Here is a 23,966-nt window from a genome sequence, read left to right as displayed (position 1 = left end):
AGCAATAAATGGAAGGAGTCTTGTTGTATGGAGGACTCAGTAGTGTCTTAGCAGAATAGTGTAAACATGAGGGAAAAGGATTTGAGTTTGGTAGTACTGTATCTGTGTGTTAGTAGCCTCTTCTGATCAGTTATGATCTGTATGCAGTAGAGGAAAAACAAAAAAAGAAATGGCCTTTGGAATTCTTTAACATGGCTTCTGAGATTTGTTCTTAGAAATTCTCTATTTTTCTTCCTATTTTTGGTGAATATTTTATGTAAGATTCATAAATTGTTGGGAGAGAGATCGATCAAGCAAAGGGGTGACATTGTCCAAAAAAATTCTTTCTTTCCCTTACTAACTGTAACCCCTCTATACATCACCTTTATAATAACAATGAAAATTAATAAAAAGACAGAGATTCCTAAATTAATTTGCTTATGTGGTTAAAAATACTAATTAGTCTTAGATGCTTTCCCATTTTAAGATACTTCTTTTGGGGAGGGGGGAGAGGTATTTTGAGATAGACTCTCAACTTTTTACTCTGACTGGCCTGGGTCATGCTCTTCCTCTTCATAATTTGCAGCTAGGAAGCTTACCACCATGCCTAGGTTTTTCTTAGTAGAAAAAGATTGTCCTGATCAGTTTAGCCTCCTGAGTTACCTGGCATGACAAGTGTGTCTCAGTGTACCCAGCCATTGGTTGAGTGAGGTTGAGGGGAGGGGTGTGGCTCATGAACTATGATCTTTCTGATCTCAGCCTCCCAAACACCTATGGTTACAAGCATGGGGCCACTTTAAAGATGTTTGCTCCACTTTAAGATGCTTTCAGAAAGTGATAGTTGTTATGAATAGTAATTCAAAATTGTGTGTATTGAAAGATTAAAATTACATTGTCACCCCTATTTTAAAAACCAAATCAAACCTTGTTTAGCTTTTTTTAAAGTTTAAAGAAACTTTCTGTAGGTCAAGTTTTCAGACATTTGTCTGAAATTATTGGCAGGGCATCATATAAACCTTGTTACTTTTCTCCTCAGAAGTAAGTATAGATATTTACTTTAATGTGCAGGATTTTGGGTAAAAGAATGGTATATAAAATGTAACTTCTTGATTGATTTAGGCAGATTTTGCTGTTGTTTCCTTTGGGTTCCAGGGTTTGAACTCAGGACCTGGGTGCTGTCCCTGAGCTTTTTTGCTCAAGGCTGCTGCTATACCACTTGAACCCCACAGCTTCATTTCTGACTTTTTGCTGGTTAATTGGAGATAAAAAAAATCTCACAGATTTTCTTGCCCAGGCTGACTTTGAACTGTGATCTTCAGATATCAACCTCCTGAGTAGCTGGGATTACAGGCATGAGCCACTGATAACCTGGCCAGAGATCTTTTTTTTTTTTTTAAAGTAAAGGTTTTGATAACAATAATAAAACTACAGCAACAGCAGCCAAGTGGAAATATCCTAAGTTTAAGTGTATTGACAGTTATCCAAAGAAATATAGATTTTTGACAGTGACCTTGTGACTTATGCTAATATCTAAGCAGTAGGTACTTCCATAAGTGGATATCCAGCTTTCAAAGACTTTATTTAAAACTTTAAAAATGACTTGTAACTTGGCTTAAATATTAAGACTTTAAAAATAAAGTTGTTTTAGAAATGAAGTTTCATTCTCTTTGGAACCAAACTGTATCCAGGCTTTGGAGTTGGTTTTATATATATATATTTTGGTTCGGTCATGGGGCTTGAACTCTGAGCCTGGGAGCTGTCCCTGAGCTCTTTAGCTCAAGGCTAGCGCTCTACCACTTGAGCCCCAGTGCCATTTCCAGTTTTCTGGTGGTTAATTGGAGATAAGAGTCTCATGGGCTGGGAATATGGCCTTAGTGGCAAGAGTGCTTGCCTTGTATACATGAAGCCCTGAGTTCAATTCCCCAGCACCACATATATAGAAAACGGCCAGAAGTGGTGCTGTGGCTCAAGTGGTAGAGTGCTAGCCTTGAGCAAAAAGAAGCCAGGGACAGACAGTGTTCAGGCCCTGAGTCCAAGCCCAGGACTGGCCAAAAAAAAAAAAAAAAAAAAAAAAGTCTCATGAACTTTTCCTGCCTGAGCTAGCTTTGAACCTCGATACTCAGATTTCAGCCTCCTGAGTAGGTAGGATTACAAGCTTTAGCCACCAGAGCCCATCTTGGGTTTATTTTTAAACCCTTTTTTTGATACTTATTAGCTGTGTGACTTTTTATTTTTTTAAATAAATATGAAAAAGAAAAGGTCTGATACCTTACAATTCCACAGAGTAGAATTAAACATGTTTCTAAAGTGCTCAGCTCAGTATCTAGTAGATAACAGTTCAAATTATAGCTATTATAGTCAAAACCCTAAAATTTGTAGCCTAGATAATATCAACATAATACAAATTAGTAAGACTTTTATCTGAATATTGGCCTGCAATCAATACACTTCTCAGTTTGTGTTTGCGTGTACCTATGGGAAAGTGCTATGTGTCAGTTTTCATTATTTCCTTTGCCATGTTCTTTCCTCAGAAATACTTGGCAGACATGTCCATTGATAATTGGAAATTTACTTCAAAGAATAGATGATACTGTACAAGGTAATGATGATGTATTTGCTCCTTCAGAGCAGTCCTTTTGTTTGGTGTTGCTGTATAGCTAGGCAACAGGTGCTTACCATGCTCAGAAATATCAGCTGGCAGGATGCCCAAGCTTATGTCATAGAAGGAAGCTTTGGATGTCAGGAATGAAGGAAATATGCAATGCTTACTCAGTGCATCCAGTACAGTTTATGATTATTAATGTAAAGCATGAAATGTTATATCTGTCTATTAATTTTACTCATTACTTCCCTATTATTTGTGTTACTTTTATTCAGTTTGGAAAAATGTACAAAAGGTCCTTCATTCTATAACTGCAGGGTTGAGGTTATGATGAAGCACAGTCTGAATATTAGCATAGTCTGTGAATGTCAGCTATAGGTGTACTTTAGAGATCAACTTGACTTAACCTTATCCTGTTGATGAGGAACCTGAGAGAAGTTGTGATTTGCTCAGATAAACCTACTGTCAGGTCTGATTTCTGGGACAGTATTATGAAGATACTTGTAGAATGGAAAGAGCATTGGACTTTGGAATCATACAGTCCTGATTCTACCACTTACTATGTGACCTTTGGTAAGTAGTTTCCTTCTCTGTAGTACTTTGGGTCCTTAGGATTATGATAGTGCAAGTACAATACAGTGCCTTATGTTTGCTCTGAGCTCAGTAAATGCTGTGTATTCTATTGTACTGTTTTTCTTGATTACTTAAAATAGGTCAGATGGCTAAGTGATTGTTCTTTATGAAATGGGAATCAATGAAAATGGTTGATGTTTTTTCTAAAGCCCGTCACTGAAAACCTTAGATTGTTTGTTCATTGGAGGAAATAACTGCTTACTTTGCAAAGCGAGTGCAAAGTCTGTCAAAAACTTAGAGACTACTACTTAGTGACAGAGAAATGGACACGAGCATAGTATGAGGAAACACTAGGAATCAGGATCAGCCTACAGTTAAAAGTTAGATGTTCCCAAGCTTTTTTTTTGGCCAGTCCTGGGCCTTGGACTCAGGACCTGAGCACCATCCCTGGCTTCTTCCCGCTCAAGGCTAGTGCCACCTGAGCCACAGCGCCCCTTCTGGCCGTTTTCCATATATGTGGTGCTGGGGAATCGAACCGAGAGCTTCATGTGTAGGAGGCAAGCACTCTTGCCACTAGGCCATATTCTCAGCCCCAAGCTTTTTTTGTGCTGGTACTGGTTTTAAACTCAGAGCCGCGTGCTTGCTTGGCTTTTTCACTAAACACCAGAGCTTTACCATTTGAGCAACACTTCCAGTTCTAGTTAATTGGAGATAGGAATCTCATGGATTTTTCTGCCAGGATGACTTTGAACCAAGGTCCTCAAATCTCAGCCTCTTGGGTAGTTAAGATTGTAGTGTGAGCCACTAGCATCCATTTTGTTTTTGTTTTTGATTTTTTCTGAGGCTGACCTTGAATGGATGGTCCTCCTCCCTTAGCCTCACTAATGCTGGAATTATCATATATCACCATATCTACCAACTTCTACACTCTCAAATATTATTGAGGTCCCAAGTGATCCCTGGTTGGTATGAGTTAAAACTTATTGGTGGGCTGGGGATATACCCTAGTGGCAAGAGTGCCTGCCTCAGATACACGAGGCCCTAGGTTCGATTCCCCAGCACCACATATACAGAAAACAGCCAGAAGTGGCGCTGTGGCTCAAGTGGCAGAGTGCTAGCCTTGAGTGGGAAGAAGCCAGGGACAGTGCTCAGGCCCTGAGTCCAAGGCCCAGGACTGGCCAAAAAAAAAAACTTATTGGTATTTCTAGCATCAAATTATACCTATTTTTTGTGCCATTTAAAATGCTGAGCCAGGTGCGGATGGCTCACACCTGTAGGAGGCTGAGATCTGAGAGGATTAGGGTTCAAGCCAACCCAGGCAGGAAAGTCTGTGAGACTTATCTCCAATAAACTACTCAGAAAAAGCCCTGAGTTCAAGCCCCAGGACTGCTCCCCACCCCTAAAAAAAAAAACCAGTGAAAATCTTTTGTGTATCAATACAAATGTTGCATTATTATTTTGTACTGGTCCTAGGGCTTGAAATCAAGGCCTGGGTGCTGTTCCTAAGCTTTTTTTTTTTTTTTCCCCCCTCAAGGCTATCACTTGAGCCACCGCTCTACTTCTGGCTGTCCAGAATTCAGGGCCTGGGCACTGTTTCTTGAGCTGCTCTGCTGCTTTTTTTTTTTTTTTTTTTTTTTTTTTTGTCTGTCATGGGGTTTGAACTCTGGGCCTAGGTGCTGTTCCTGAGTTCTTCAGTTCAAGGCTAGTTCTCTACCACTTGAGCCAGGGGGCCACTTCTGCTTTTCTGGTGGTTAATTGGAGATAAAAGTCATGGACTTTTCCTGGGCTTTACTGGGCTGGCTTTGAACCTTGATCCTCAGATCTCAGCCTCCTGAGTAGCTAGGATTATAGATGTGAGAGCCACCAGCTTCCGTCTGTGGCTTCATTTTAAAAATTGTTATTATAACCTAAGCTTCTTTTTTTTTTTTTTTTTTTTTTGGCCAGTCCTGGGCCTTGGACTCAGGGCCTGAGCACTGTCCCTGGCTTCTTCTTGCTCAAGGCTAGCACTCTGCCACTTGAGCCACAGCGCCACTTCTGGCCGTTTTCTGTATATGTGGTGCTGGGGAATCGAACCCAGGGCCTCATGTATACGAGGCAAGCACTCTTGCCACTAGGCCATATCCCCAGCCCCCCTAAGCTTCTTTTTGTTCAAGACTACCATTTGAGACATAGCTATACTTCTGGATTTTTTTGTTTGTTTTTTTTTTGGTCAGTTCTGGGGTTTGAACACAGGGCCTGGTGTCCCTGAGCTTCTTTTGCTCAAGGCTATATATAACACTGTAACACCTGAGCCACAGTGCCACTTCTGGCTTTTTCTGTTTATGTGGTACTGAGGAATCGAAACTAGGGCTTCATGCATGCTAGGCAAGAACTACCACTAAGCTACATTCCCAGCCCCTTCCCTTCTGTTTCTTTCCTTCCTTCCTTCCTTCCTTCCTTCCTTCCTTCCTTCCTTCCTTCCTTCCTTCCTTCCTCCTTCCCTCCCTCCTTCCCTCCCTCCCTCCTTCCCTCTCTCTCTCTCTCTCTCTCTTTCTCTCTCTTTCTCTCTCTCTCTCTCTCTTTCTTTCTTTTTTTGACTAGTTTATTGGAGTTTCATGGACTTTCCTGTATGGGTTGGCTTTGAACTGTGATCCCAGATCTCAGGTGCCGGAGTAGCTAGGATTGCAGACATGAGCTACTGGTGTCCCGCTCAAATGATACGACCTAAAGAAAAGCAGTTAGTTTCTAGTATAAAAGGAATTTATGAGAAAAATAGTTTTTGCTTTGTATTTTTGCATCTTTCAATGTCCAGTTTATTGGAAGACTTGGATTCTGACATCCACTTCTGCATTTAGTCTGTAGTTATATTCTTGTTGAATTATATGAAGAAGATAATTTGACTTTGTTCTCCCCCCCCATAATTGTAGACATTTTTCTTTGACACTACATCAAAACTTGACAAATGGTAGTGTTTAGTGGAATTTGAAGCCAAATCTGAAACCAGATCAGTAACTGTTTCATATTCAGTTATATTAAAATTGATTGGTCTCTTTTGCAAGTTGATTGGATCTTTTATCCATGCATTGTTTATTTGGAAAATGTTGCTCATTCACTGAATTAAGTTGATCTTCCAAATGTGACACACTTATTATAATACTTATTCATTATGTAGCCACTGAAAAACTCTATCATTCCACCAGATTCCTGGTAGGGTTTTGAGAATCTCCAGGGGTTCTTGAACTAAGAGATTAACAGAAGTAGATAAATAGGAAAATGGATTAGCATGACCAGGTTTGTAGATTACAGCTTAGATAACTACATGATTTGGAAATTCTTGTGGATTACTATATAACCCTTAGAAACTATCTTATTAGTGGAAACAAAGGGTAGCCAAATTTTAAAATATGGTAGCCATTAAATATTTGAATGCTTTTTAAAATTGATAAGGCATTGCATAAGATACTTTCAGAGATACGGTTTATGCAAAGGGCATCTTAAGTTTATAGTGGAGGGTAAGATGTACTCTTGAGAAAAGATGGACTAATCAGTGTTCTTTGTCACAAATTTGATATACAAGCTAAGGCCATTCTTTTTTATGGGACAGTGTAGTGATCATTCACATATTCATTCTGTCACTTATGTTTGATTGAAGAGTTCATATAGAATAATTACTGTAGGTTATATTGGAATTTATTATGTTTGAATTCAGGAATTGGGTGCTATCCCTTAGGACTTTTCACTCAAGGCTCTACCATTTGAGTCATAGTTCCACTTAAAGCTTTTTGTTGGTTAATTGGAGGTAAGAGTCTTATGGACTTTCTTGTCTGGGCTGACTTCAAATTGTGATCCTTAGATCTTAGCCTCCTGTGTAGCTACACTTACAGAAATGAGCCACTGGCACCTGGCATGGTTCATATTTTTTTCCCTCACATTGTAAACACACACACACGCATACACACATACATATATTTGTACAATTTCTAGTATTTTTACAGGTTATTTGCCTTTGAAAACTAAATGATATAAGACTTCCGGGGCCGGGGATTTAGCTCAGTGGAAGAGCGCCTGTCTGGCGAGCGCAAGGCCCCAAGTTCGGTCCTCAGCTCTGGAAAAAAAATCTATAAAAGACTAGTATGTCATTGCTGTTTGAAAGATGAGAAAACGATTATGTTAAGATTACATATACCAAGTAACCATTTCAATTTCTTAGAAATGCAGCTTTTTCAATACTCTCATGAAGTACCTTGTGCTTAGTTGTTACTTTACTGAATTAGTTGGTTTTAAAACATTATAAAGTACCTACCATGTTAAGGCATTTATATAGCAGTGTTTTTGTTGTTCTCCTTACTGATTTTTCAACAGAGTTACTTCTAATTTATTACTAGTTACACAAGACATTTAACTTCCTAGTATTTCAGATATTTCTTGTCTTCTCTTGTGGACCTATGACTGTGCTGTACTCTATATACATTGCATCTTTAGGTCCTTAAAACAGTGTCACCATGAGGTGAACTATAATGTATCTGCTTAATAAATGAGAAAACCTGGGCTGGAAATATGGCCTAGTGGCAAGAGCAAAAAGAAGCCAGGGACAGTCCTCAGGCCCTGAATTCAAGCTCAAGGACTGGCAAAAATAAAATAAATGAGAAAATCAAGGCCTGGAATAATTAGTCACCTAAGGTACTTAAGAGCTAAGAATTACAGCTGAGATTTCAACCTCTATCACTTTGTCTCCAAAGTGTCATCTTTTATCTTTTCACTTGAGCAGTTAAGTTGAAGGAAATGTATTTGGGTTGTACAAGAATTGTTACCGTTTTTCAAAGGAGACCTGTTTGAGGGGAGGTGTTGGGTGGTGACTTAAAAGAAACACGTATTGATTCGGTCTGGGAATGTGGTTTAGTGGTAGAGTGCTTGCATAGCATGCATGAAGCCCTGGGTTGGATTCCTCATACCACATAAACAGAAAAAGCTGGAAGTAGCACTGTGGCTCAAGTGGTAGAGTGCTGGCCTTGAGCAAAAGAAACTCATGGAGAGTGTCCAGGCCCTGAGTTCAAGTCCCAGGACTGGCAAAAAAAAAAATTGATTACTCTTGGATTCCAGAGTTGAGTTTTTTAAATTTTTATGCTGGTTCCATAGCTTGAATTCAGAGCCTTGTGCTCTTGCTTGGCTTATTTACTCATGGTTGGCTCTCTATCACTTGAGCTATATCTCTAGCCTAAGGATATATTAAAAAAAAATACTGACAGTTGCTTAATTATGGCAAAATAGTAATGAATTAATAATTTCCAGATCCCCTTTTTCAGTGTGACATCTTACTGTATTGGTGAGTGTGTTCATAAGCTTTATTTATCTTAATGTCAAGAATTGACTTACCTTTACCACCTAATGACATTACTCCTTGATTGAATAATAAGGTTATAGTCACTTTTTTGAAAGAGTATTGTGGCTAACAAAGCTTGAGAAAAAAATTCCTTTAGACTGGCAGTCAGCCAGTCGTTTATAAGCTACAATTTTCTTTTGAATGGCTGGTGGTTTGTAGCTCCATAATTTGTGGTTCTTTTGAACTTGTAAAAGATTATACATATTTAAAAATGACCGTATCATTTTATTGTTTTAAGCAACATATAACTGTCAAAATTTGTTATGTTATTCTGGTTGTTTTACTTAATTTTCCTGTACTGAGAATCTGTTTTAAGTCAATTTGTATAGCATAATTAGGCATCCCCTCCAATAAAACTAGAAACAACCTATAACTCCAGTACTCCTAAAGTCACAAGCACTATGTTAGTTTGCAAAACCTTTCAGTATACATCCTGTTTCATTACTTATCCACTGCTGCCTGCATATATTATATATGAATTATTTCATAGTATATGTGTTTAATTATATTTACTACTATATGACATTTAGTTTCAAATCGGGTTTTTGTAAGTGATATGATTCTGCAACTTTAATTTTTTTCTTAATGCCATTCATTCCTGGGGCTTGAACTTAGGGCCTGGGCACTGTCCCTGAACTTTTGAGCTCAAGGCTAGAACTCTACCACTTCTGGGTTTTTGATGGTTTGTTGAAGATAACAGTTTGATGGACTTTTCTGTCTAGGCTAGCTTCAAACCATGATCTTCAGATCTCAGCCTCTTGAGTAGCTAGAATTACAGGCATGAGTCACCAGTACCTGGCCAGCTTCTACTCTCGTGTTTCCTGTACAGGTGGAAAAGAACACTCTATTTGAAATACTTTGTGTCTTCTACCTTGTTGTGTGTAGGTATTTAAATTTATCAAAGTCATGAGATTATTTTAAATTTCTCCTTTTGATTTTAGGTTAAATTCTAAATGAGATTATCATAGTCATTTTGCTTTAGCAGTTTTGGAAAGGCAGATTAATAGTTCTATTTTTATACCTATGGAAGTTTCATGGATAAAAATGAGCTTCCCATTCACCTCCTGACCCAAGTTCTGTTGCCAAGTAGGAAAAATTACTTAAAAATGTAAGGCACTGGTGGGTTATGCCTGTAATCCCAGCTACTCAGGAGTCTGAGATCTAAGGATCATGGTTCAAAGCTAGCCTGGGCATGCCCACATATAAAATTATGCTGATTGATCAAATTTTAAAATTCATGACCTTGAACTTTTAAGTGGGTCCTTAATGCTGCAAGGCAATCATAGATACCTAGGCTATCCATTCTATTAATTTCCTAGATAGCAGTTTGGTTATACTAATATTCCTCTTCTCTTTTTTCTTTTTCTTTTTTTGGTACTGCAGATTGAACACAGGATATTTGCTAGGCAAGTGTTTTGCCACTGAGTTGAATCCCAGCCGCGTGCTCCCCCCTCCCACCCTCCCATTTTTTTTTTTTTTTTTTTTTGCCAGTCCTGGGGCTTGGACTCAAGAACTGAGCACTGTCCCTGGCTTCTTTTTGCTCAAGGCTGGCACTCTGCCACTTGAGCCACAGAGCCACTTCTGGCCGTTTTCTTATATGTGGTGCTGGGGAACGGAACCCAGGGCTTCATGTATATGAGGCAAGCACTCTTGCCACTAGGCCATATTCCCAGCCCCTCCCATTTTTTTTTGAGACAGGGTTTCACTGTGTAACCCAAACTGGCCTTTAAGTCATGATCTGCCTTAGTCTTCCATGTACTGGAATTATACTGTGTACATACATGCCCACATGCTTGGATTCATTTTTATTTTGGTTATAAAGGTGTTTAAGTTTAACATGTACATTTACTTATATGTACAATGGGAGAGTCAACCCTTCCATCAGTCTCCCTATAACTATCCTTATTTTAATTTTCACATATGTACATTGAATATTATGACTGCATATGTCCATCATTCCTTTTTTTTTTATTTGCCTCCCCTCTCCTAGCCTCCACCTTCCTCCCTAAGACATATTTCAGCTTCCTGTCTAACTCCCTGTTAATTTTTCAGAGGGGTTATGGAATCATTCCTTTTCCTTTTAAAGCCATAATACCTTCCTTTCTATTGACTGATGATATTGCTTCTTACTTCACTATGAAAATTGAAGTGCCTGTCCATTTATCTCTTGCTTCTCTTGCCATAGAACTATTTGTACTTTTATTTATTAAGGGTTTACAGATAAGCCCTTCACTTGTGAGCTAGTTATCATCCCTTCTCAGTTACTCAAGGATATTGCTCTGGGAATCTCCCTTTCTTTTTTCTTTTTGCCAGTCATGGGGATGGAACTCAGGGTCTGGGCACTGCTTCTGAGCTTCTTTTGCTTAAGACTACTGCTCTACCACTTGAGCCACAGCACCACTTCTGGCTCTTGGAGGTATTTTCTTGGAAATAAGAGTCTCAAGGAGTCTCCTACCTGGGCTGGCTTTGAACCATGATCCTCAGATCATAGCCTCCTAAGTAGCTAGAATTACAGATTACCACTGGTGCCCTGGCTGACTCTCAGTTTTTATGTGAATTTTTTCACTTCTCCTGAGTGATGTGGTAACCTTATATTTAACATTGTGAACAACTTCCAAAGCTGCTTTCTAAAAAAATAACTGCACTATTTTATATTTCCACAGACAGTATTAGGACAGTTTCACTTTCTCCATCTTATTTTCTGTTCAGTTCCCTTCAATCAAGCGTTTTTCCTGCTTCTCAGCTGAAAGTGTCCTTGATGAGATATCAGCAACACCAGTGTGCCTAAATTGCATAGGAAATTCACGGTCTTTGTTTTGTTTGACCTGTAAGCAGCGTGTGACAAATGATTTTATTCATTCCTTCTTGATACACTTTTCACTCTTGGCTTGTAGAATACTGCATTGTTCACTGTCTACCTCATTCCAATTTCACTAGTAAGCCCTTATCAATTTATTCTTTTCTCTTCTGTGCTTTTTTTTTAAGGTGTCCCGTTTAAAAGATCTTATCTAGATTTATGTATCTTCATTTACTATTTTTATACTGGCTCCTAAATTAATATAGCTGAGATACATTTGTCCTTCATAGACATCTGTTCAACTGTGTAATCAGTACATTACCTAATAGACATTTGGAATTGATCATGTTAAATATTGGTCTCTCTTTGAGATTTATTCCTTTTGAAATATGTTCCACCCATATGCTTTACCATCTCTGAGGAAGCAATCTCATCTACCAGTTGTTCAGGACAGTCACCATCATTCATCTTTTTTCATTTCCTATATCTAATCTGCTAGGAATTGTTGCCCTTACCTCAAAGTATATGCAGTGATATACTCTTCTCACCATCTCCTCTCTTGTCATCACTCTAGTCTGATCATCTTTTACTTGGATTATTGTAATAGATTCCTAGTCAGATCCTCTGCTATACCTTTGCCTCTGACAGTTGAGCTCAATATAATGACCTGAGTAATTCTTCAGACACGTGTCAGATCATATTCATTTTCTGCTCAAAACTGCATTGTCTCTTTTAGTAGTCAAATATAAGGCTCTTTCTTTATCTTGCCTTATTATCCGCTCCAGTTTCATCTACTCTTAGTCTTCCCTGGCACACTCCATTCTTCTTATTGCTGTTCTTAACATTCAGCCATCCTTTAATTTTGGGGCTTTGCATACTTCCTTCTGCCTGGAACGTCCTTCACTCCTTTCAGATCTGCTCAGAACTTATCCATTAAAGTTACCCTCATTATTTTTAATTCTGCAGCCTACTGCTCCCTTTTACTTGGCTCTATTTTCAATTTTTTTCCAGTCCAAAACTTGAACTCAGAGCCCTTGTACTTGCTTGATTTGCTTGCTCACAGCTAGCACTTTACTAGTTGAGTCATTTGAGTCATACTTCCAGCCTGGCTTTTTGCTGGTTAATTGGCAAGTGTTCTACCACTGGCCTACATGTTAACTATTGATAGTTGAGTTTGACTTAAAAAAACAAAATATTAGCCAGGTACTTGTGGCTCATGCTTGTAATCCTAGCTACTCAAGAGACAGATCTACTTGTTTTGGTTTGAAGCTAGCCAGCCTAGGCAGAAAAGTCTATGAAACTATCTTCAGTTAACTTCCAAGGATCTAGAAATGGAGCTGCAGCTTAAGTGGTAGAGCACTAGCCTTGAGTGAAAAAGCTAAGGGACAGTGCCACGACCCTGGAGTTCCAGCCCCAATACTGGTATAAAAAAAAGGGAAATATTTGTAACCAGGGCAATGGCTGGTGGCACATATTGGCCATCTCAGCAATTGGGAAGCTTAGACAGGAAATTGTAGATGCATGCATGCACAAGAATTGACTTTCCATTTTATATACCAGTGTCAGTGTTGTAGCTGAAATTTGTGAGATTGTGGTGGTAGATGAGCAGAAAGGAAGGCAGTTTAACTACATAAAATCAGGTTGACAAACAATTTAGAGGATACCAATGTATATATAATTACAAATCTCACATCCCCAGCCTCCCTCCCCCTGCCAAGAAAAAATAAGCTTTTGGAGCTGGGAATGTGGCTTAGTGGTAGAGTGTTTGCCATGTATGAAGCCCTGGGTTCGATTCCTTAGCACCACATAATCAGAAAAAGCGGAAGTAGTGCTGTGGCTCAAGAGGTAGAGCCTTGAGCAAAAAGAAGCCAGGGATGGTGCTCAGGTCCTGAGTCCAAGCCCCAGGACTGGCAAAAAAAAAAAAAGCAAGCAAGCTTTTGTTAAAAGTTGGTTTCTGGGAATTGAATTTAGGGCCTCTCATGTGGTAGGCAAAGCAGTCTACCTCTGAGCTACATTTGTAGCCCTCATATTTGTTTTTTAACTTTAGTAGATGAATTAGGATCACACGTATATTAGCACCAGTTTTCCTTTAACTCCTTATCCTATGTCTTTCTTGGATGCTTTAATTTTGGTTCTGAGCACTATTGTATATATTTCATTTTTTGAAATGTAAATGGGTGTGATCTCTCAGTCCACCTATGTGTGTTGTGTGTGTGTGTGTGTGCTGGTCCTGTGGCTTGATCTCAGGGCCTAGATGTTCTCTCTGAACTTTTTTTACTTAAGACTATTGTTCTGTCACTTGAGCCACAGCTCCACTTTGGCTTTTTGGAGATTAATTGGACATAAGAGACTCACAGACTTTCTTGCCTAGGCTGGCTTTGAATATTGATTCTCAGATCTCAGCCTCTTTAGTAGGTAGGATTACAGGTGTGAGCCACTGGTGCCCTGTTTAGAAATAATTTCTATTGTTTAACTTTTTTTTTTTTTTTAAATAATGTGCTGGTCCTAGGGCTTGAACGCAAGGCCTGGGCGCTATTCTTGAGTGGTTTCCCCCCCCCCCCCCCCAAGGCCAGCACTCTACCACTTGAGCCATAGTTCCACTTCTAGCTTTTTTGGTAGTTGATTGGAGACAAAAGTTTCACAGACTTTCCTGCCTAGGCAGGCTGGCTTTGAACAGCCGAAGTAGCTAGGATTACAGGCGTGAGCCACCAGAATCCAGTGCTGCCCATGTTTTACTTGTAGCTACTCAGCAAGTTAAGATCTGAGAACTCAAATTCAGAGCTAGGATGGGGAAGACTAATCCAGGAAACTCTTATCTCCAAATCATCAAAAAGTCAGAATTGGGAGGTGTGGTTCAACAGAGTGCTAAACAGGCAAGTGAGAGTATAAGGCCCTGAGTTTAAGCCTGGCACCCGCCCCAACACATGTGCACATATGTTACACAATCCACATGGTCTTCCTAATATTTCACCAGCTGTATGGATTATTGAAAAGGTCTCTCAGTTTGTGGCTGGGCTATGGCTTCAGCCTCCCCCACTCTCCACCTCTGTTATCGCTGAGCCACTGCAACAACCATGTGAAAAGCCTCCTAATCTTCCCCTGAAACGGAAAGCCCCCTACCCTCTGCCAAGAATTCACAAGGGAACCCACCTACAAACATTTGGGAGTCTCTCCTATACCTTTCCTCTTCCTTGATGCCCTGATTAAAGATTTTTGCTCAAGCACAAAGTTCTTCGGCAAGGTTATTAGGCAACTGTGTTCTGGATTCTGGCTCAGCAAATACTCCTCAGTTACAGAGCAGGAGCAATCACAGAGCTCATTTCCTGAATTCAAGGTTACTCTTGTGGCATTAATTGCCCAAAGCCTGAAAGTTACCAAATACATTTTTTCTACTTTCATGGTTGTTCATAGCAGGAAGGCTAGTGTAGAAGCACTTATTAGATCATACCCAAAAGTGGAAGTCCTTACTATTAGGCACTCTGATTTCTTCTACAGATCAAGACCTTCCTGGAGCACAGTTAAGAATTGGAAGTTGGGCTGGGAATATGGCCTAGTGGCCAAGAGTGCTTGCCTTGTATACATGAAGCTGTAGGTTCAATTCTCCAGCACCACATATATAGAACATGGCCAGAAGTAGTGCTGTGGCTCAAGTGGCCGAGTGCTATACTTGAGCAAAAAGAAGCCTGGGACAGTGCTCAGGCCCTGAGTCCAAGGCCCAGGACTGGCAACAACAACAACAACAACAAACAAACAAACAAAAGAATTGGTAGTCAAGAGTATTAGGTGAGAATAAGTACCCACTTATACATTGGTGTAGCCAACAAGCCACCTAGCTAACAAACAGTAAGTTGTATATGTTCCAGCAAAGTCTTGACATTGTATCTTCTAGCCTCCATAGTTTTTTTTTTAAATGATTTTTATTGAAAAGATGAGGTACAGAGGGGTAATAGTTACATAAGTCAGATACCATATATATATATATATATATATATATATATATATATATATATTTTTTTTTTTCTTTTTGGCCAGTCCTGGGCCTTGGACTCAGGGCCTGAGCACTGTCCCAGGCTTCCTTTTGCTCAAGGCTAGCACTCTGCCACTTGAGCCACAGCGCCACTTCTGGCCATTTTCTGTATATGCGGTGCTAGGGAATCGAACCCAGGGCCTCATGTATATGAGGCAAGCTCTCTTGCCACTAGGCCATATCCCCAGCCCGAATATATTTCTTTTTGAACAGTGTCACTCCTCTCTCATTTTCTCCTAGTTTTTCTCCTCTCCCCCTCCCCCCCACAAGTTGTATAGTTCATTTCCAACACAGTGTCTAGTGGGTGTCACTGCTGAGTTGGTTCAGCCTTTGTTCCATGGTTTCTGTGTTTCCCTTTTCCCTCTCCAAATCAAATACAATTATATACAAGACAAAAGGTACAAAAGTCAAAAATAGTGATGAAAGGGAATAAACCAAAGAAAGTCTGGGAAGGTGGCTTAGTGGTAGAGTGCTTGCCTAGCATGCATGAAGCCCTGGGTTTGATTCCTCAATACCACATACACAGAAAAAGCTGGAAGTGGTGCTGTGGCTCATGTGGTAGAGTGCTGGCCTTGAGCAAAAGAAGCTCATGGACAGTGCCCATGAGCTGAGTTCAAGCCCCAGGACTGGGGGGGGGGGGGGGCGGGACCAGAAAAAAGAAAGAAAAGAAACCAAAGAAAAAGAGAAAGAAGGAAATCACAAACAGTACAATAAAAAGCCTCTTGTTTCTATTTCTTGGAGTTCATTTTAGTAAGTGTCATTTTACATGCGCATGTGCACATAGCTATTGAGCCCTTGTTACCCTCTCCTAAGAATGTACTCCTTTGTCCAAATGTAATTATTTGTCTTTTACTATGCATTGGGTTTACTTGTAGATTTATAGGTACATTCTAATGATTACAAATGGGGGAAACTATGTAGTCTACGTTTCTTTGTGTCTGGCTTACTTTGCTTAATACAATTTTTTCCAGGTCTTTTCATTTCCTTACAAATGGGACAATGTCATTCTTTCTGATGGAAGCATAGAATTCCATTGTGTGTATATACCACATTTTCTTGATCCAGTTGTCTCCATTGAGGGGCATCTGGGTTGATTCTATATCTTAGCTATGGTAAAAAATGGTGCAGTGAGTATGATTACGCTGGTGGCTGTAGTGTAGCCTGGTTTGTGGTCATTTGGGTAAATGCCCAGAAGTGGGATTGCTGGGGCATAGGGAAGCTATATGTTTAGTTTTTTGAGGAACCTCCATACTGCTTTCCAGAATAGTTGAATAAGTTTACATTCCTACTACCAGTGTAGTAGCGTTTCCTTTTGGCCACATCCCCACCAGCATCTGTTATTAGTTTTCTTGATAATAGCTGTTCTAACTGGGATGAAGTGGAATCTCAGTGTGGTTTTGATTTGCATTTCTTTTATGGTCAGATATGTCGAACATCTCTTCATGTGTCTATTGGCCATTCTTATTCCTTCTTTGGAGCGGTCTCTAAGTCTTTAGCCCACTTGTTAACTTGGTTGTTGTTTCTTTGAGGATTTGTTTTTGGGAGGTTTATTATTTTGAACTCTAAGTATATTTCAGATATGATAGCCTCCATATTAATACAACCCAAAGTGAGGTTGTTACTGTGCTGCTAATCATACAGGTTCAAGTAAGAATCAAATATGAGAATATGCATATAAAAGCTCTTGATAAAGCATTCATAAATATGTTTTGTAACTTGATTTCACCTGTTCATTTGTAAATTGTGACTAATTTTAACCTTGTGGTCCACAAAGTTACAATATTTGCTTTTGGCACTTAAGGAAACAGTTTGCAGATACGTTCCTAAAGTGTACCTTAGACTTAAAATTATAACCAATTTTTGTAAAAAAAATTAAGTCAAAATTAAAAATTGAGTTCTAAAAAGTTAGAGGAAGTTGGAGATATCTTTGGATTTCCATAGGCCCTATCCTAACAAGTGTTACTCGACTTGATACTTTAGAATTAAAGTGTTTCACTGGGCACAGGTGGCTCATGCCTATAATCCTAGCTACTTAGGAGGCTGAGATCTGAGGATTGCCATTCAAAGTTAGCCCAGGCAGGAAGCTCCATGAGACACTTACCTACAACTAACCACCAGAAAACTGGAAGTGGCGCTGTGGCTTAAGTTGTATAGCTCTAGCCTTGAGCTGAAGTGCTTAGGGATGGTACCCAGGCCCAGAGTGCAAGCCCCATGATAGACAGACAGACAGATGGAAAGAAAGGAAGGAAGGAAGTTTCCAGACAGTTTTATCTCCATTTGTTCTTTGTGGCCTTCATTACAGAAACAGCGACTTTTATTCCCTGATATGTTGGCTGACTTTGGTTACTCCCTTAGATAATTTGAAATATGTCTAATTCTGTTTAAAACAAACAAACATGAGAGAACTGTCTTGTATCAATATCAATATTTAGCTTAAATTGAATAGTTATGTTGATAAAACCTGAAAGCTAAGACAGAAGTTCAAGAGGACTAAGTTTCCTTTGTTTGTGAATATTTTATATGAGGACATAAATTTTAAAATATTTTGAAGTTACATTGTTTAAAGCACATGAACAAAACAGAATGTGATAAGCTAATGTATTCACTGCACATAGCTTTTCCTCATCCCAATGTTCTGCTAAACTTGCCCCCCCCAAGAGAAACAGTAGCTAGGATATGTACAGATGTATGTATTCCTTCCCTAACCTGTTCTTTCTTTCCCTAGAAATAACTACTGTGAGCCAGGCACTGGTGGCTCATGCCTATAATTCTAGTTACTCAGGAAGCTGAGATCTGAGCATTGTGGTTTGAAGCCAGTCTGGACAAGAAAGTCCACGAGACTTTTATTTCCAATTAGCCCTCATAGTGCCTCAAAGTGGTTGAGTACTAGCCTTGAGCAAAAAAGCTTAGGGCCACAGCCCAGGCATAAGTCCATATGTAAATATATTTTATAAAATATATACAATTTTTATAATATGGAAAACAAACATACAAATATGTGAAATTATTTGTCTATAATCATACAAAGTGAGATACTGACAGAGACATCCCAGGAACTAGGGTGTCCAACAACTTTCTAATTCATATCACTGTCTCTCTACAGAGAGACTTTTAAAAGCTCGCCTTGCATCTGTTGCTTTAAACCATGATCAAACATGGAATAGCACAGTAGTAGACGTGGGCAAAACAGAATGTGATAAGCTAATGTATTCACTGCACATAGCTTTTCCTCATCCCAATGGACAGTAGTGAGTATTGACTGCAGTGCTGTATGAAAACATATTTTGTGTATGTGCGTGTATGTCCTGGGGCTTGAACTCAGGACCTGAGCACTGTCCCTGAGCTTTTTCACTCAAGGCTGTCCCTCTACTATTGAGCCACAGTTCTACTTCTGGGTTTTTGGTGGTTAATTGGAGATAAGATTCTCACAGACTTGCCTGCCAGAGATGGCTTTGAACCGTGATCCTCAGATCTCAGTCCCTTAAGTAGCTAGAATTAAAGGTGTGAGCCATAGTGCCCTAGCTAAGGGATTCAGGTTTTTCCTTTGTACCAGTTTCTGTTCTAGGTGTATCAGACAGAAAGTAAGCAAAGTAGAGCTCACATAGTAGTGATAAATCCTTTGGAGAAGAATAGAACAGATATGCTTTGGGATGAGTTTCTTGGGTATGTGTGTGTGTGTGTGTATTGCTATTTTAAATACAGTGATCAGGAGTGAGCTAATGATAAGGTGACATTTGAACACATACCTGGAAAAGTGCAGGAAGGAGGCGGGATAGCAGTAGTAAACTAGAGAATGTAGAGGGCCTGGGGTTGGAGCCTTACTTAGCCATGCTACCAGTATGAATGGATGACTGTGAGGGAGGAAGAGCCCACGAAGTTAGTGAAATCAGATTATTAGGGATTTATAACCTTAATTATTATGAAATGTTTACTCAGAGCTGAGAAGCTGTTGAAAGGTTTTGAGCAGAGACATGCCATGACCTAGTTGAAACATCTTGAATACTATTTTTGAGGGAAAAAAGAAAAACAAAACAAAAAAAGTCCAAACCCTTTGTGGGGAAGGAAGATAACTAGTTGGAACCACTAGTATGATTGAAGTGAATCATGTTGGTAGCTTATACCAGGGCGGTACAATGAAGGAGAAGATTGGTCAGATTTTGGTAGAGTTCCAAGGCAAAGATGAAAGGATTTGATGATGGATCCGATGTGTGGAGTGTGAGAGGAAGAGAAGCATCAAAGTTGACACTGTTTTTAGCATGAACAGTTGGAGGGATGAAGTAATTTGCCTTCTCTTGAAAGATTTGGAAGAACAAAGCTGTGTGTGTATGTGTGTGTGCTGGGGGATGGATGTCAGAAGTTGACGATGCTTACTAGACACTCAGGCTTATATGTTGGTTATATATTTGAGTCTGGAACTTTTTAGTAGATAAAAATTGAGGCATCTTCAGCCTATTTGTGGTATTATTTAGTTAATTTTTTTTTTTTTTTTTTGGTTTTTTGCCAGTTGTGGGGCTTGAAGTCTGGGTCTGGGCACTGTCTCTGAGCTCTTTAGCTCACTGCTAGTGTTCTACCACTTTGAGCCATAGTACCACTTCTGGCTTTCTGGTGGGTTAACTGGAGGTAAGAGTCTCATGGACTTTCTTGCTCAGGCTAGCTTTGAACCATGGTCTTCAGATCTCAGAATTACAGGCGTAAGCCACTGGTGCCTGCCCCCCCCCAATATATTTATATACACACACACACACATATATATGTATACACATACAACATACATATAGACACATATGTCTATATATGTACATATATATTTGTATTTATTATAGGTCATGGGATTGAACTTTTTCTCAAGCCTAGTACTCTACCACTTTGAGCCATAGCCCCTCTTTTTTGAGTTTTTAAAAAGTTATAAAGGAGGGGCTGGGGATATGGCCTAGTGGCAAGAGTGCTTGCCTCCTATACATGAAGCCCTGGGTTCTTCCCTAGCACCACATATACAGAAAACGGCCAGAAGTGGCGCTGTGGCTCAAGTGGCAGAGTGCTAGCCTTGAGCAAAAAGAAGCCAGGGACAGTGCTCAGGCCCTGAGTTCAAGGCCCAGGACTGGCCAAAAAAAAAAAAAAGTTATAAAGGTAATGTACAGAGAGGTTGTAGTTACCTAAGTCAAGATAGTGGTGGTTTTCCGGAAGGAATTGTTGTGAGAGGGTATGTACAATGGTGAAGAGATGAAGTGTCGTGGTTGAGGTATTATAGCACTTAGGAATTAAAAGAGACAGTAATTTATGAAGTAGAGAATAAAGAGAGTGGTGTCTTGTATGGAAGCCAGGGAAAGTAAAGTGCAGGTAGGAAGCATCCAATTTCATCTATTGTTGAATTGAGAGGCCAACTTAGAAGAAGACTGAGACTCATTCCCAGCACTAAGTACTATGGAAATCCTAGAAGACCTTGACAAACACTGTTTCCATGGAGCTTTGGGGTGGGAGGGCTGCTTGGGGTTGATGTAAGAGAGGAAATGGAAACCAAAAGAATTGTGCCCCACAAGGAAGCAGAGAATTAAGCCTGTATCTATAGTGAAGCAAGAGGTCAAGTAAGACTTTACATTTCTACTTTTTAAAGATGGGTGCTATTATAAGGAATAGGAAAGGGAGAGAACTGATGATGCAGAAGAGAAATGCTTGAGTGGGCACAAAGGAATAGGATCTAGTATGGTTTGAGTTCAGGGTAGATAGGAATAGGGATGATTTATTCGTGTGTGCATGTACGTGCATTGAACTGGTCCTAGGGCTTGAATTTAGGGTCTGGATGTTGTCCACTAGATTTCTCATTCAAAGTTGGCACCTTGAAATGGAGCCACTGCTCCATTTCTGGCTTTTTGTTGGTTAGTGCGTATAAAGTTTCAGGAACTTTTCTGTCCAGGCTGTCTTTGAACCATGATCCTCAGGTCTTAGCTACCTGAGTAGCTAGGATTATAGGCATGAGCTACCTACCAGTGTTCAGCTAGTTTGTTCCCTTTAAATCATTAGTATGTTTATGGGTTCTACCCACATTTTAAGGTAATTGTACATAAGTTGAAGAAGTATTTTTTTTCCTCTTGCAGGTGTATTTCAGAGAACAAGTCTTCAAACATCTTTGCTATATTTGACACTGAGTTGTCAGGGGACTCAGGCTTATGAGGAAGTACTGTCACACAAAACAGTGTCTAGTGAAGAAGACTAGAAAGAGAGGAAAGGACCGGAAAAAGAAGCTAAAGTACCACAGAAAACCATGGTAGGTGATGATGATTACTGATTAAAAAAAAACTTGGTATTTGCAGATGAGTGCATAGTGTAAAACTGGAAGTGTTAAATAGTAGTAGCAGTTGAAAACAGTAGTTTTGGGGGCTGGGAATGTGGCTTAGTGGTAGAGTGCTTGCCTAGCATACTTGAAGCTCTGGGTTAGATTCCTCAGTACCTTCAGTACCTTGTGACTCTTGAGCAAAAGAAGCTCAAGGACAGTTCCTAGACCCTGAGTTCAAGCCCCGGGACTGGCAAACAAAGAAAAAAAAAAAAAAGAACAATGGTTTTGGTTGTAGGGAATCAAACCATGCTAGTCAAGGTGGCAGATAGATAACTGTTACTCCAGTACTGGAGAAACAGAAGTAGGATTATGAGTGAGTCCAACCCGGGATACATATCAAAATGGAGAGATAAAGGATAAAAGACAAACCAATGCAATGACAATACTTAAACCACTTGTACAACTCATGGGGGGAGGGAAGTGGGGAAGGGACAGGCGGGGTGGGGGGCAGGAATGAGAGAGGAGGTAACAGGTTGGGTAAAAAATGTACGCATTGCCTTTATGAAACTGTAACCCCTCTGTACATCACTTTGACAATAACTAAAGTAATTAAAAAACAAAAAAACAAAAGCAAAGCTGGCTGCCTGCCAGCAGTTTATGCATGTAATCCTAGCTACCCAAGGAAGATCCCAGTTCAATGCCAGTTCAATGCGCAAGCTCGGGCAGGAAAGTCCATGAGACTCTTATCTCCAGTTAACCACCAGAAAACCAGAAGTGGTGCTGTGGTTCAGAGTGATAGAGTGCTAGTAGTCTTGAGGGGAAAAGCTTAAGGACAGTACTTAGGTCCTGAGTTCAAGCACCAAACAAATAAAAAGCAAAGCAGAGTGTGTGTGTGTGTGTGTGTGTGTGTGTTTGTATGTTTGTATGTGTGTGTGTGTGCTTTTTTCCAGTGATAGTCTTGTGGCTTGAACTTTGTTGTCCCTGAGGTTTTTTTACTCAAGACTAGCACTCCACTACTTTGAGATACAGCTCCATCTCTGGCTTTTTGGTGGTTAATTAGGTAAGAGTCTCATGGACTTTCCTGCCCTGAACTTCCCTGCCTCCTGAGTAGCGAAGCTAAGATTAAAGGTGTGTGCCGTTGGTTCCCAGCTAGCATGCTATTTTTAAGTGAAGAAATGGAGTTCAGATTGATTACTAGCCATCTAAACCATGGAATGAAATCCCTTGTACCTGTAGGACATAAAAATTTAAATACAAAAGGAAAGAATGCTCATAAATAATATTATTTAGTAAAGTTAGCTTTAGTAAACCAGTAACACTCACTGCCATAGGACCTTGAATTTAAAATTAAGGATTTTTTTGTTTTGTTTTTTTAGCCTTCACATTGCAGGGTTTTTTTTTTCCTCCTAGAAAATAAAAAGATTTTGAACTAGTCCTTTAATTGGTGATATATGAAAGTTATATTACTTTATAATGTATATAAATGTTTAGTTCAGAAAGTTTCCTCTTAGTCTGGGAGTGGTGGCTCATGCTAGTAATCCCAGCTACTCAGGAGGCCAGATGGGGAGGATTATGGTTTGAGGCCAAAATAATCAGCAAAACAGAGCCAGAAGTTAGCAAGATGCCATCTCAACCAACAGTGCATGGTGGCACAGGCCTGCCATCCTACCTGGGCAGGAAGCATAGAGCCTGGGCAAAAAAACATGAGACTCTATCCCCAAAATTATTAAAGCAAGTAGGACTGGGATCTTTTTTTTTTGGCCAGTCCTGGGGCTTGGACTCAGGGCCTGAGCACTGTCCCTGGCTTCTTCCCGCTCAAGGCTAGAACTCTGCCACTTGAGCCACAGTGCCGCTTCTGGCCGTTTTCTGTATATGTGGTGCTGGGGAATCGAACCTAGGGCCTCGTGTATCCGAGGCAGGCACTCTTGCCACTAGGCTATATCCCCAGCCCAGGACTGGGATCTTGGTGAAAGTAGAAGAAGTATAGCACTTATCTCGCAAGCATGAGATCAAACTTGGTACTGAAAAATAGAAAATAGTTACCTTGCATATCCTTTTTTTTGTTCTTCTTTTCTTGCCTGTCCTGTCGCTTGAATTCAGGGTCTGGGTTCTGTCTCTGAGCTTCTTTTGTTCAAGGCTAGCACTCTACCATTTGAGCCACACAGCCCCACTTACGGCTTATTTGGTGTAGTGTATTGGAGATAAGTGTCATGGACTTTCCTGCCTGGGCTGACTTTGAACCAGGATCCTTAGATCTCAGCCTCCTGAGTAGCTACGATTATAGGCCTGAGCCACCAGTGCTTGGCTCATGTCCTTTTTCTTGCCTGTCCTGGGGCTTGGACTCAGGGCTTGGGCAGT

At 40.0% G+C, this 23,966-nt stretch overlaps 1 protein-coding gene across 3 annotated transcripts in view; it reads left to right on the top strand.

The window, feature by feature from the left end:
- LOC125348602 (spermatid perinuclear RNA binding protein) overlaps positions 1 to 23,966 on the top strand; it is a 99,659-nt gene that overhangs the window by 17,605 nt on the left and 58,088 nt on the right. For all 3 annotated transcript variants that reach the window (XM_048341984.1, XM_048341976.1, XM_048341967.1), the window contains exon 2: positions 21,430 to 21,599. In XM_048341984.1, the coding sequence (XP_048197941.1) occupies positions 21,597 to 21,599 (3 nt within the window). In that variant the 5' untranslated portion in view covers positions 21,430 to 21,596. The remainder of the gene's footprint in view (positions 1 to 21,429; positions 21,600 to 23,966) is intronic.

This window comes from Perognathus longimembris, chromosome 1 (assembly GCF_023159225.1).
Source record: "Perognathus longimembris pacificus isolate PPM17 chromosome 1, ASM2315922v1, whole genome shotgun sequence".
Lineage (NCBI taxonomy): Eukaryota > Metazoa > Chordata > Mammalia > Rodentia > Heteromyidae > Perognathus > Perognathus longimembris.
Note: the sequence above shows the minus strand (reverse complement) of the source record. Positions and strands in the feature narration are given on the sequence as shown.